At 45.8% G+C, this 13,262-nt stretch overlaps 1 protein-coding gene across 1 annotated transcript; it reads right to left on the reverse strand.

Moving 5' to 3' along the window:
- Positions 1-378: 378 nt before the first annotated feature.
- col6a2 (collagen, type VI, alpha 2) lies at positions 379-11,480 on the reverse strand. The gene is made up of 32 exons (XM_067252676.1): positions 11,304-11,480; positions 9,982-10,072; positions 9,729-9,829; positions 9,295-9,438; positions 8,820-9,182; positions 8,534-8,554; positions 8,281-8,346; positions 8,092-8,190; positions 7,965-7,991; positions 7,760-7,786; positions 7,580-7,624; positions 7,367-7,420; positions 7,152-7,214; positions 7,008-7,070; positions 6,770-6,823; positions 6,636-6,671; positions 6,488-6,550; positions 6,179-6,241; positions 6,006-6,068; positions 5,784-5,846; positions 5,647-5,697; positions 5,403-5,501; positions 5,251-5,313; positions 4,944-4,979; positions 4,800-4,845; positions 4,530-4,682; positions 4,297-4,391; positions 4,023-4,204; positions 3,744-3,922; positions 3,619-3,657; positions 1,472-1,806; positions 379-1,295 (listed from the first exon to the last, which is right to left on the reverse strand). The coding sequence occupies exons 2-32, from the start codon at positions 10,061-10,063 to the stop codon at positions 1,029-1,031; spliced, it is 3,042 nt and encodes a 1,013-aa protein (XP_067108777.1). The 5' UTR covers positions 10,064-10,072; positions 11,304-11,480; the 3' UTR covers positions 379-1,028.
- Between the last annotated feature and the right edge of the window lie 1,782 nt (positions 11,481-13,262).

Consider the following 13,262-nt stretch of genomic DNA (forward strand, 5'->3'; position numbering starts at 1 on the left):
TCTTTAGCTTCTTTGTACTAGTACAGTACGGTCCGCTGGCATCTTGCAGACTTTCGCGAGATACATTTCTCAATACAATTCTCCCGGTGGTCCCGATGGCCAGTCCGCTACTGGTTAAAGATTTGAACCCTTAAGGTTGGCTTAACTCCCAGACCAGTTTTTTTCTTATTGACCTCTCATCTATGAGACATCTGGGAGCCAATGTGTATGAGAAAAGGGCCTGTCGGCTATTTTTGATCCAGAGTAAGCAGTCTAGAGAGGATACAGATGTTTCACCTCAAAGTGAAAATGAACCAGATGCAACACATTTGAACATTTCAAACGCACACATAAATACAAATGCAGTAGGTATGTGAATGGGCACACACACACATGTGCTCACAACAGTTGGCTTTATTATACTTCATGTTTACAAATGCACTGAACTTTTTTTACTTGTGTGTGTGTGTGTGTGTATGTGTGTGTGAGGGTGTGCATGTGTGGTATAGAGCAACTAACTCAGACACTTGGTGTTCAAATTGTCTGGTCTAGAAAAGACAACAACAATAAGAGCCATTTATTGATGTTAAACTGTTTGACAAACATGGAGACAGCATTGTCTGTCTACTTTAGCACCTTTTGTGTAAATACTGACTTAGTGATATAGACACACAGGGAGTTGTCTACGAAAAAAAAATGAAACAATAAACAGAACACCTACAATTGAAGTTCTACACATTCAGTATCAGTACACCCCTTTTCTACTTTGAGTGTCTTTGGTTTGCAGTGCTGACCATAGAATTAGAACAAATATAACAGACATTTCTATTCCAATTGACTATTTATGGTGTTTGTGTGCTTTCTGTTGGCCCTAGTTAAACTGTTGGGTATACTGATAAGTCTGATCATAATTATGGCTCTCTCAGTGCTGTAAACATGCAGTAATTGCCACAATGCCACTAACCTGGATGTCCATGGACTTAATAATTTGTGTATTGTTTTCGTTCTACTTATTCTAATTCTATGGTATTGAGCTTCTTAGATGCTCACTAGCATATCCAGCGAAGGAAGCGGTCAAAGAAATTTGGTTTTTCCAGGGTGGTGAAGTCTGCCCCTCTGAAGATGGCAGAATGGTCCCCCAATGCAACCTTATGCAGCACTTCCTGGTCTGTGTCAGTTCCCATGGCGATCACCGTGGAAACTCCCTCTACCCTCCTCATGGCAGAAACACCCTCATCCAGGCTTTCGCTGGCAGTGATGCCATCAGTGATGAACACGAACGACAGCTCAGCGTTACGACGTGCCAAACGGCTGCCCTGTGACACACAGATATCAGAATGGACAGGTTTGGACATGTTTCAGGTTAGTAGTAGCTGATGTACTGTAGATGAGCGCTCAAAAGTAGACATGTGTCATTGCGTTATCCAGGTTTGTGGTTCAGACAGTGGCCATCAATCCCTGTGTGTAGGTGTGTTTGTGTGAGCTTCTTTACCTGCGACATCACCAGGTTGTTGACAGCGTGGATGATGGCGCTTCCCAAAGAGGAGGATGAGTCCATGTAGGTCATGCCGGCCAGCGAATCAGCGATCACTGTCAGATTATGTGTAAGCGCAAACTCCACCCTCTGCTCTAATTGGCTTCCATACTGCAGCAGGGCGAATCGTGCATTCCTCTCATCTGATTGGTCATTGGCTAGGGTGAGACGGCGAGCCACATTCTCAATGAATGTGCGTGCCCGTCTGTGATTCTCCAGACCCATCCTTTCAGAACCATCCAGCATGAACACCACGTCTACAGGGCGCTGGACACAGCTGGCCACCGCAGGTTCTGAAACACAAACACGCACACATGAATGTGAACCCCTTTTAAATGTCTGTCCCATATGATGTAGCAATAAAGTTAAGTATTTACATGTACCAAAGACAATCCTAATTCAGGTCCCACCAGAAATGAATGAATCACACCAACAGTAACACGTCAGAACAAAATGACCGTTTCACTTTGATGTTGAACTTTATTTCACTTCATGAAACATACACAATTTAAAAGATATGTCACATTAGCATGTTGCAGTCATAGCTAGCGTAATACAGTAAGGTTGCCTCTCGGAGACCTCTCACAGATCATTATTTTCACAGCCAAACATTTACTAATTCTCCTATACAAACAAAGCTACATATATGCAGTAAAACTATAGCTAATTTTTATTATCAATTAAATTAATAATAATAATAATAATGTTTTCTTTGGATGTTTGGAATACGGCTACATATTTTATCCTCTTCCAACACACATCAAGCAGTCCCCATGCAGTGTAACTTAGCTACGCTGGACTGCTGGATGACTCACATATAAACTTCTAGCCTACAATCCATCACGACCATCCATCACAACCATCCATTCATAACCTAAACATGTAATGCATTCAGCCAGCGCCACCATGACATTCAGAGAACACAGGATGTCAAACTAATAGCAGGGATAGCAGTAACTATGGTGATGTGCAAAACTGCAAAACAATCCTTCCAGAGTGATTCAACGCTAGTGGTGTGGTTCACAGTGGAAACATGGGTGTGAACACAGGCCTCTATGAATGGCTGCATACAGGCTCAGCCTGAGCTCACTTCACTGAGGTCTGTGTGTGATGGACTGGCGACATCACCATGTTCCAATGAATGGAAAACCTTGCTCGTTATGGAAGGAGAAATATCTGTCATATAACTGTTTGATTTCCATGATGGTTTCATGAGAAAAAATAAACATTGCAACTAAGAAGGGACGATTTGCAATGAATAACAACCAAGAAGTCTGAAGAAGTCCACCTGTTTTCTGGCATTTGGTCCAATTTCAAAGCTTAGTACTCTTGATTTTTGCCCAACAGAAGCGTAATGATGACCCTATAGATTATAATGCCCATGGGTGCGTTAAAGTGCATTATTATCCGCAAAAACACCAAGAGCTTAGATTGTCATGACAGAGTTAAAATTTAAGCAGAGACTTAGTCTAAGGCTGGCTAGCATGGTGTTAACTATTTGCAGAGCCCTAGGGCTTTTTCAGGGTCTCCCATAATGTCACCGTAGACTAGCTTGAAAGAATCGATGAAAAGCTGGGTCCACTGGTGCCTGTCAGGTCCCTGGGACAGCTTGGCCCTCTGGGCTGTGTAGGCCATGGTCGCCACGCCAACCCCATACTGCTTCTCACTGAGACCGCTCAGCAGACTGGCCACGCCCCCAACAGTGGTGGGAACCACTAAGGGGCTGCCTTCCTCTGACAAAGGTTCCCAGGGGGGAGGGACCAGACCATCCAACATACCCCCTCCTGCAACAAGTGGGTGGAAAGCTAGAGTGGGCGGAGTCCCACACCACGACGCAGCAGAGACGCAACTGGGTCAAATCAAATGGCCCCTGATAGTACGCAATGTTACGCTAAGCACGGAATGGTACGATGACGTCAGTTAGATTTTACCAGACTAAACCCGCAGTTGACACTCAAACCCAATGCTGAATACTTTAGATGAAAAGCGTTTTTTCTGGTTTTGGAGTATTGTGATTAAGATGGAAAAGCTCCCGCGGCAATGCGTAGGCATCTAAAAGACAACATTCACACCTAACCCCACCCCCAACATGAAAACAAACTTACCGGTTTTACAGGGAAGGTCAGGGCAGACAATGACAGGCTCTGGATGAGAAGACAGAGAGAGAACTCTTACAGACGAGACCAGTGGATGTGTGTGAAAGTGTTTTTTTTGGAGGGGGTGTGTGTACCTGGGCAGAGCACATGCTCTATCCTGTCGATGAACTCCTCGGCCACCAGATCAGCAAAGCGTTTCATTCCCATCACCCTGCCTTCTCTCTGGCAGGCGATACTCTTCAGACTCTCGCTCTCTTCCTCCTTCTCAAACATGTCCCCAATACCAATAGCATTCACATCCACGCTGGGATCACTACACACACACACACACAAACAAACACACACATTAGAGAGTTGCAATATTGATTCCCTCCCACCCCCCAACACACACATTTCACACACTCCCATGGTACCTGCACAGGTAGGTGAGCAGTGTGTCGTCGTCTCGTGGGTCAAAGCGTCCATCGGTGATGACCACAACAGTGACATTGGCTTTAGCTCGGCGACTGTCCTTGATCAGGTTATCATAGGCGTACTTCAGAGCCGACGGGGTCCAAGTCCCACCAGCGATCCACTCCAGACGCTTCACCGCATCCTGAAGCGGGAGCCAATCAGAATGTAGGAGGGTGTGTGAGAGAGGAATGGAATATACTATCTGCGTGTGTGTGTGCGTGTGTGTGTGTGTACCTTGAAGGCAGACAGTGAGTCGATCTTGGAGTCGTTCAGACGAATGGCTTGGAAGGTTCCACTGTGACTGTACTGTACAACACCCACTCTAGTACCTGAGGAGAAATATACTGTTACTACGCGCACACACACACACACACACCCACACACAGACAGACACACATGCACAAACACATGTCATGTGCCCATGCCCGTGCACGCACACAAACACACACCAAAGTGAGCCTGCTTACCTGTTTCTGAATTGGGGTCTTTGGCCATAGAGCCCAGTCTGTTCATGGTATTGATGACAAAATTCTTCTCCAGAGTGAAGTTGGTCAGACCAACTGACTCAGAACTGTCAATTACAAACACAATGTCCAACGCACCGCATCGCTTCTCACAATCTGTAGGAAGACACACAAGAACCACACAACCACACCTGGTTACACATGAACACACATGTATACACACACAGGAATACTGTAAGGAACATGTTTTAGATATTCAGTTATGGTACTAACCACAGCAGCCGCAGGTCTCTCTAACGTAGTTCATCACATCACACTCCTACAAGAACATCACATGAAATCATTTGACATCACGCTCAGACAACATCAAATGTCCATGACAAAAGTGGAACAGTTGAAGGACAGACATGTTCTTACTGTAAGGCCAGGGTCTCCCTGAGGGCCGGTATCTCCCTGGAGAGGAAGACAAAATCACAACATGTCATTCTAGTGCGGTGGGCTAGTCATTAGCTCTGCGTCCGGTACATAGGCATCCTCGGTTTGTATACAGATAAACACTGAAGCAAAACATGTGTGTTTAGTCTGGTTTTGCTTGGGCTGACGCCCACATGTTAAATGGGGTCCAGTTCAGCTGCACGACAGTCCAGCTTCAGACCGGTAGACAAACAACATCTTGGTGACGTATAGACTGTATGATATGGGTTAGTGTGTATGTTGTGCTTACGTCCGTTCCTCCCTCTCCTCTAGGTCCTCTTGAGCCAGGTTCTCCCTGTGATCCCGGATCACCCTGTGATTCAAAGAGAGGCGTGTTGGACAGAGACCACGCAGGAACGTTACGCAGCTCTTCAGTCCAGATGAGAGGAACATGTCACTTACTTCTTTCCCTGGAGTTCCTTTGATACCTGGTCCTCCCTTCGGTCCACAATCTCCTCTGCCTCCTCTGGGGCCAGGGCCACCCTTTCCTCCTCGGTCACCCTGCGCGCACGCACACACACACACACACAAACACACACACACACACACACATTTATTTGATTGGTGTATAGGTGTGTGTGAGAGACTGCTTTGTGCTAGTTAGAATACGACATTGTTGGGTGAAAGTGTATGTATGTGTTTGTACCGATGGTCCTCTGGGTCCAGGATAACTGAAACCAGCTCTTCCTCGGTCACCCTAGATGAAGACAGAGACATGTCAGACCAAATACTAAATGAAAACATGGTAAGTCATGTGGAACACACACAAACACAGATGTGTACCTTAGGTCCGGGGGCACCAGCTTCACCTCCAGGTCCAGCATCCCCTGGGTCACCGCGGGAACCCTATCAGACAAATAGCGGTGACCACCGAATCACAAATACCACCACTACAGTTCTGAGGTCATCTAATGCTTCTTTAATGACGTCACTTGGAAATGAGGAAAGTTCTGGAGCATTTGGGGAAAGCAATCTAAACAGACCAAGACACACGGGTGAACTCACATTTCTTCCTGGTTCTCCTGGGGAACCGGGTAGGCCTCTTGGCCCTGGCAGTCCGTTGTCCCCCTGCACATATGGCATAGGAGACAAGAGGTTGAGGAGTTTGGCTGTGGACTGGTGAACTGGGTGAGTGTGCAGGGTGTATGGATGGGGGTTATGGATTCACTAGACATTACCTTGGTTCCTTTGTTTCCTACTTCACCTGGAAGACCTCTCTTTCCCTCAGGCCCGCCCTCACCCTGAAACACACAACCACACTCAGAGGAAGGCACTGCTATGTCTGCAACACCACAGATATAGTGGTATGAAGACTGAATTCACAGAAAGGGTTACGTTTATTAACGTTGATGAATTGATCCCTACTTTGATTCCCAGACATATTGTCGGTAGGCTTACTAAGACAACCCTGAATGCTTATCCTGAAAATCATAGAGACAAACTTCAAGTATGTGTGTTTGATTGTTCGTGTGGAGCAGAGGACATACTCGTTCTCCTTTAGATCCATCTGGTCCTTGAGTTCCCTTTGGTCCGAAGTCTCCTCTTCTCCCCTACACAGGTGAATAACCATCAGACAACCAAATACACCACACGACTCACAAATGCAGAATACACAGGGAGGTCAAACATTCTCACTGGTTCTCCTTTAGATCCTGGTCCTCCATTAGTTCCCTAGAAGAGAAGAATACACTCATAAATGTACACAAAGAGACACATAGTGTTTGTTTATGTGTGTGTGTGTGTGTGTGTTTGGGGGGGTGGTATCTTACCGGAGATCCTTTCTGTCCTGGAAAGCCAGGTGAGCCAGGACTCCCTCCCTCTCCCTATGAAAAAACAACACGGTTAATCTCTGACCTCATAAAATCTCGTCTCGGACCTCATGAGGAGAAACATGTACCCCTGAAGGAGGCTCATGTTCTGACATGATCTGTTCAATGTTCTGACTGGTAGCTACAAGACTCAGGTCAACACGATAGGCTACATATTGGGATGTCACTTCATGTTTACCTTCGGTCCACCCTCTCCTGTTAAGCCAGGTGGGCCTGATCTTCCTGGGCGACCTGAATCTCCCTGGAGACAGAGCACAAACAGTAAGCTATGTAGCTAGGTAACAGTGGAGTGATCGATCTGGTGTGAGTGTATTTCTTGTACCTTCTCTCCCTCTGTGCCACCCAGTCCTGGATCACCGACATTTCCAGGGTGACCATCAAGACCCTGCCACATAATAAACACAGAAACATATCAGACACACACACACAGCCTACCAAAACAATGCTTCTCGTACACCCGAATCTTAAACCCCTTGGTAAATGTATACAATGTCCCATGAACACACAGAGTAATTATCTAACCCACAGTATTCTTACCCTGTCACCTGGGTCTCCTTTGCAACCAGGAGAACCAATGCGTCCAATTTTTCCCTAAGAGAGAAAGACAGAGAGACAAATGCAGAGAGAGAAAGAGAGAGGGAGAAGCAAAACATAAATACAATCGATCATCAATCAAAACTTCCCACGGTAAAGGTTCCATTGACTGAAGTCGTTCCTTCTCCTCCCCAACCTCTTCTTCTCCATTCTTACCTTCTGTCCATCTGTCCCGTTGCGTCCTGGGAAGCCGCCTTCGCCCTGATAAGGGAGAGATGAGGCGAGAGGTCATTTAGAAGAGTTCTAAATCAGAACTCTGATTTAGGTGATGATAGACTGACTAATTGAAATCGGCAACATACTGTCTAAACATGATAGATATGTGTGGAGACTTACCTTCTTCCCGTCAGATCCAATTTCTCCCTGTAACAAAACACAGGATGCACATATTTGTAATGTTCCATCAGCACAACAACAAATCAATAATCCATATTGCAGCAGCATTGTGAATAAGTGAGTAGAATAGAATTCATATCGAAATAATACTCATCTGATAACATTAGATTTCAATGATTGAGAAGTCAGACAAAATGTCTCTCACCTTTTCGCCTCTCAGACCTGCCTCACCCTGCAAGGATAAAAGGATAAGACAAAAGTTACTGAATACAGCACAAATCATAACGAGAATGTATTGAATGCGAAAGACTGAAGGAATCATGGAATCTTACTTTGACACCGGGTTGACCGATGGGTCCCTCAATACCGGGGTCACCCTGTCGCCCACCCTCACCCTTAGGGCCAGGGTCTCCATTGTCTCCTTTGGCCCCCTAGAAAACACACACAACAGAGTAACAGAAATGTGCAGTGTATAAGAATTGGTATTTATGCGCTCGTGTGTGTGGTTGTGTGTAACTCACTTTTTGCCCTCTGTGTCCTTTTGGGCCGGGAGGTCCTGGAGTCTCCAGGCACTTCACCTCATAACACTGGGAGAAAAATGAGACATCATCAAAACCTTGTGTCATGTTCATATTACATCATTATATCACAGTGTAGGTCTACTGTGATTCTCTGCATCAAGACACAAATCCATGCAGTTCCAATCGTAACATTGTGATATGAATTGGTGCTGCCCCCTGCTGGAGAACCCTTTAACAGCAGTTTATGACTCACCTCCTGATATGCCATATGGGTCTGTGAACGGAAAAACACAAGTGTTAGAAATGCACATAACCCAGGATCAAGACTCGGGTGTGTTTGGTGAGTGTGTTTCTTTATGTGTGTTTGCATGTGTGTGTGTGTTTGGTGTGTGTGGTTTGGAGTGTGATGGTGTATGTTGGATGTGTCTGTGTGCAAGTTTGTGTGTTTGATGATGTGTTTGTGTGTTTGTGTGTTTTCGTGTGTGCTTCTTTATGTGCATATTTGCGCGTGTGTGTGTGCAAGTCTTTGTGTGTGCTACCATGGTCTGGATGATGCGGTCGATGGTGGCGTCCTGTATGATCGCCCTGCCCTGGCTCAGGTCCACGGCCATGAAGTCCCTCCTGTAAACGGTAGCCGGAGTGTTGGCGATCTCCTTCAGGCCCGTCTCATCCACGTTCTTGGATGCCGCCACCACAAACATCTTGATGCCCGCCTCGCGTGCCCTTTCAGCCGACACCTTGATCCCCTGGCAGGGGTTTCCCGTCACATGACCATCGGTGATGACGACGGCAAATTTCCGAGAGCCGCTCTCGGATGGATTGTTCACCATTTCTTGGGTCATTTTGTTGAGGGCACAGTCAATGTGGGTGCCCTTACCCAGGTACCTGATTCCCCGGACAGCCTATCATAAACAACAACAACAACCATAGTACATGAATGGGACTGATATCCTCTCCAGGAGTACGTGTGTCTTTGAGGGCATGTGCCCCAGTTCCTGAGTGAGCGTTCCCCACCTGGATGAAGGTATCCTTGGAGGTGATGGGGCTGAACACCTGCTGTGTTTGGGAGAAGTGCAGTCCGCCGATGGACCAGCGCATCTGCACCAAGCCTTTGTACTCCACATTTTCAAGACGCGACGCAAAGCGCTCTGCAAACGTCTATGCACACACGCACACACACACACACACATAACGATGTTCGTCATTATCTATCATTAAAACATATTGAAGGTATTTCCATGATGTGAGGATGGAGTGACGTTTATGTCATCACACTGCCTTACAACACTTGTTGAGTGGAAGTGATGAGGTTGCACAGAGATCGTCTAAAGGGCTATGGGTGCATCTATCTGAACTGAACTATTATCATACACAATTACATTGTAGGAAATGGACAATGGAATGCTAAATGTGGGTGCCAGTATAGATGTGGATAGTCAAGCAGCAACCTTGATGCTCTCGACCAGTGCTCCAGGAGGCTGCTCTTGTAGAGCGATGGTCTCAGACGTGTCAATCACAAAATAGACATCCAAAACACAGTCACGTTTCTCTGGAAGGGTAAACACACAGCCTGGTTATGACGTCTAAAAGTCAAGGCAATCAGCAATCAGAAATTATGTGCTCAGCTTCAGGTTGACTGACATCTTATTTGACTGAATGTGACTTTGTGTTGTAATTAGGGGTTAGCATTTGGACACTTACTGTTGCAGTCTGGGGTGGTCTGGGCTTGTACCACAGCTCCAAACAGGAAGCACAATGTGATGACCTCTAACCCCAGCATCATCCTCTCCACCTGCATGATGGAGAGACCCGAGTCAAAGACTGATTGGTCTCAATGTGTGACTGTTCTCTCTCTAGTCCAATTGAGAGAGTGACTGCAGGACACAACCATTGTTGACACAACTCTGGACAGCAGAACATGGAACCCATGGCAACAACATGAACATAAAACTCAGGCCTACAGAGAAATGGAGAGTGTCCAACAGTCAGAGAAACAGACCTAACTTTTACGACATCAAATGAAAAGTTTAAAGTATAATTTTTTCAATAATACTAAATTCAACTTATTTCCTGCAAAAAATGTACTGGCCTATTCTGACTAGAGAAGGGGGGCTGTCCAGTCAATCCTTCAAGTCGATGGTTTGATGGTGGCTGCACATGGTAAGTCCAATAAGGATGACAACTAACTTGCAAGGCTCTCGAGTGTCACGCATTCGCTGTGAGACTCACACATTTCACCCATTTCTCATGCTCTCACGCAACACCTTGTATTTCTCACGCATTTCCACCATCGACCCCCCTCCCCCAGTTCAAGGAGACCCTGATGACAACTAATTTGAAGTCATTACCCTGCGTGTCCACTACATCGGAGCGGGCGGCGCGTTGGCGTCGGCTTCCAATTCATTTTCAATTAAACCGGTCTCCCACAATGCCCTACGCAAGCGTCAACGCCCTGTTTCATTGAAAATGAATTGGAAACTGACGCCGACTCTCCGCCCGCTCCGCTGTAGTGGACACGCAACGTAAGACTCTGAAGACTGGATGCATTTGGGCCTTCCCAATTATGTTTTACATTCCGCACCAGGCGCGTAACTGTTGCCCCCTCTGGTGGTCAGACATGGAAACATGTGGGAATACGATTCAGAGAAGAGGGGGTATTTGGTGCCAGCTTTGAGTCAGTCAGTCAGACAGTACTGCATTTCACAATATCATTCTAAACTGTTAATTGATTTACAAATATTGCTAATCCATGGCCTCTGATGGAGGTCTTTAAAAATAATTCTGGAAAATATAAGTCCAGGTTTGATTTTCTGGGAAACATGATCGAGTCCAGGTTTGAGTTGAAGTATAGTGACCTTAATGGCAGGTTCCCTTGCTGCCGTCAGTCAACTTAGAACAGAGCCATAAAAAAGGACATCGGACAGAGAGAGGCATTCAGGAAGACAGAGAGAAAAGGAGAAAGGGAAAGAAAAGTAGGAAGGTGAGAGGCTGGCGGACGATGTGCGTGCGTAAAAGTTACTCACCGAACTTTCGAAGACCTAACCTTCCAGACAGTAACGTTCCAGACAGCAAGATTTTGTCGGTCAGTTTATCATCTCTTTGTGGGATACGGAATTAAATGTGTTCAAGGGGAGAGGGGAAAACGATGATAAAGTCCCTGATGCGCGCTTGCTACCCGTAGAAGAGGCGCTCGCTCTCCCTCTTCAGCCAAACTCAGTCGCCGTGATCCCTCCTCCTGTACGGGCTCACAGATGCTCTTCAAATCTTCCACTTGGAGGCGCCGTGGGTCCATTCGTCCAAATCTGCGTGCGTGTGTGTGTATGTTGTTTATTTCACTTGGAATTTGAAAACTGAACGTAGACATACATACAGTCCCCCCCCCCCCCCCCCCCACACACACACACACACACGTATAAACAGGTTGTCATGTCCGTCCGCTACTACAAAATAATTAGATAACGTTATTACAGTGCCTTGCAGTGGATATGTGCGTAACCTCCGGCGCACGCTGCTACTTTCATGTTTTTGAGCTAGAGTTTATCTGGTCTTTTGTCTGTAATCTGACGCATGTGGACATTCTGATTAAAATAGAACTGCATAAAAAATACGAATTTAGTCTATCCCTCTCCAAAACCACAAGGATTATCGGCCTCTGTGCTGTCTGGTTTTAATTTGCAGACACATGGACGGTGGGGAGTTTATACACTCAGTCAGTACTATATGTATACACTTTTAACAACTCAATGTCAGTGTCTATCTGTCCTGGATGTTTATAAATGCATTCTTGAGTGGTGAATGTATATTTTTGTTGGTGGTCATGCTGTGGGAGGTCTATACTGAGTAGTTTACACTCACACATTTATATAAAGTTGTGTGTCAAGTTATTGTGCAGGTTTTACTGCAATTTATTATGGTGTACAAATCCACACTAATAACAATAGCAGGGTGCAATCCAAAAGTGTGTGTTTGTCTGTGGATATGGTGTTTAGTGGAAGTTTGTTCGGCTGATTATGGATACAGCCCAACCTTACAAACACAATATGGGACCAGTACAACACTTTCGAGGAGAACATAACAGTAACTTGTTTACTTGCTAAACAGTTTATAGGTAAGGAGAATAAGAGCGGTGGATGAAGGAAGACAAGAGAGCAGGATGGTATGAAGTGAAGAGAGGGGAAGCTACTACTGACCAAGGTTTTATATAAACACTTCAACTTCTCCCTGTCTTGGCCAGAGCAAAATTTCTCCTTAAACAGAGAGGAGAAAAGCGAGGGACCGGCGTATGTGTGTGCATGTGTGTGTGTGTGTGTGTGTGTGTGTGTGTGTGTGAGAGAGAGAAACACAGTTGTGTGGTGGGGGGGGGGATCTGGTCTCTCTCAGAGTGACTCATGGAGCAGGAATGACCCACCCCCCCCTTCTAAATGAAAGAAAACCATGCTATCTCCTCCTCTTTCTCCCTACCTTTTTTACTCTCTCTCACTCCCTTTTTCTCTCCCTATCTAACTTGGCTCTCTTTTGTTCAATTTTCCACCATTTTGTTTTACGTAGACTAAAAGTATTTCAGTCTGGAGGGACTGAGAATAATCACAGTCTGGAGGGACTGAGAATAATCACGTCCAGGTTTACAAACCCAACTTTCCAAATGCAGACTCCACAGAATGTAACAGGCTGCAAACATGCAAGACTCACACACATATATGCATGCACCCTTCTAAACGAGAACATACTTGTGTTCATGTTTGTCTGAGAGGGAGTAACTAGAACTCTCTGATCATCACCCCATTGTTGTGTGTAAGTGTGTGTCTGTGTGTGTTATGGGAATGGTGTTGAGGTTTAAAATCCTTTAACTGCAAGATGGTTTCAGACTTAGTGGCGCTGCATCTCTTAGAACAAACCGTTTTCATCAGTGTGTTCAACATTTAGCCATCCTTCTAACAGTGTTGCTGTCCTCTCTCTTTCCCCCCTCCCCCTCTATCCTCTGC

This window comes from Osmerus mordax, chromosome 16 (assembly GCF_038355195.1).
Source record: "Osmerus mordax isolate fOsmMor3 chromosome 16, fOsmMor3.pri, whole genome shotgun sequence".
Classification (NCBI taxonomy): domain Eukaryota; kingdom Metazoa; phylum Chordata; class Actinopteri; order Osmeriformes; family Osmeridae; genus Osmerus; species Osmerus mordax.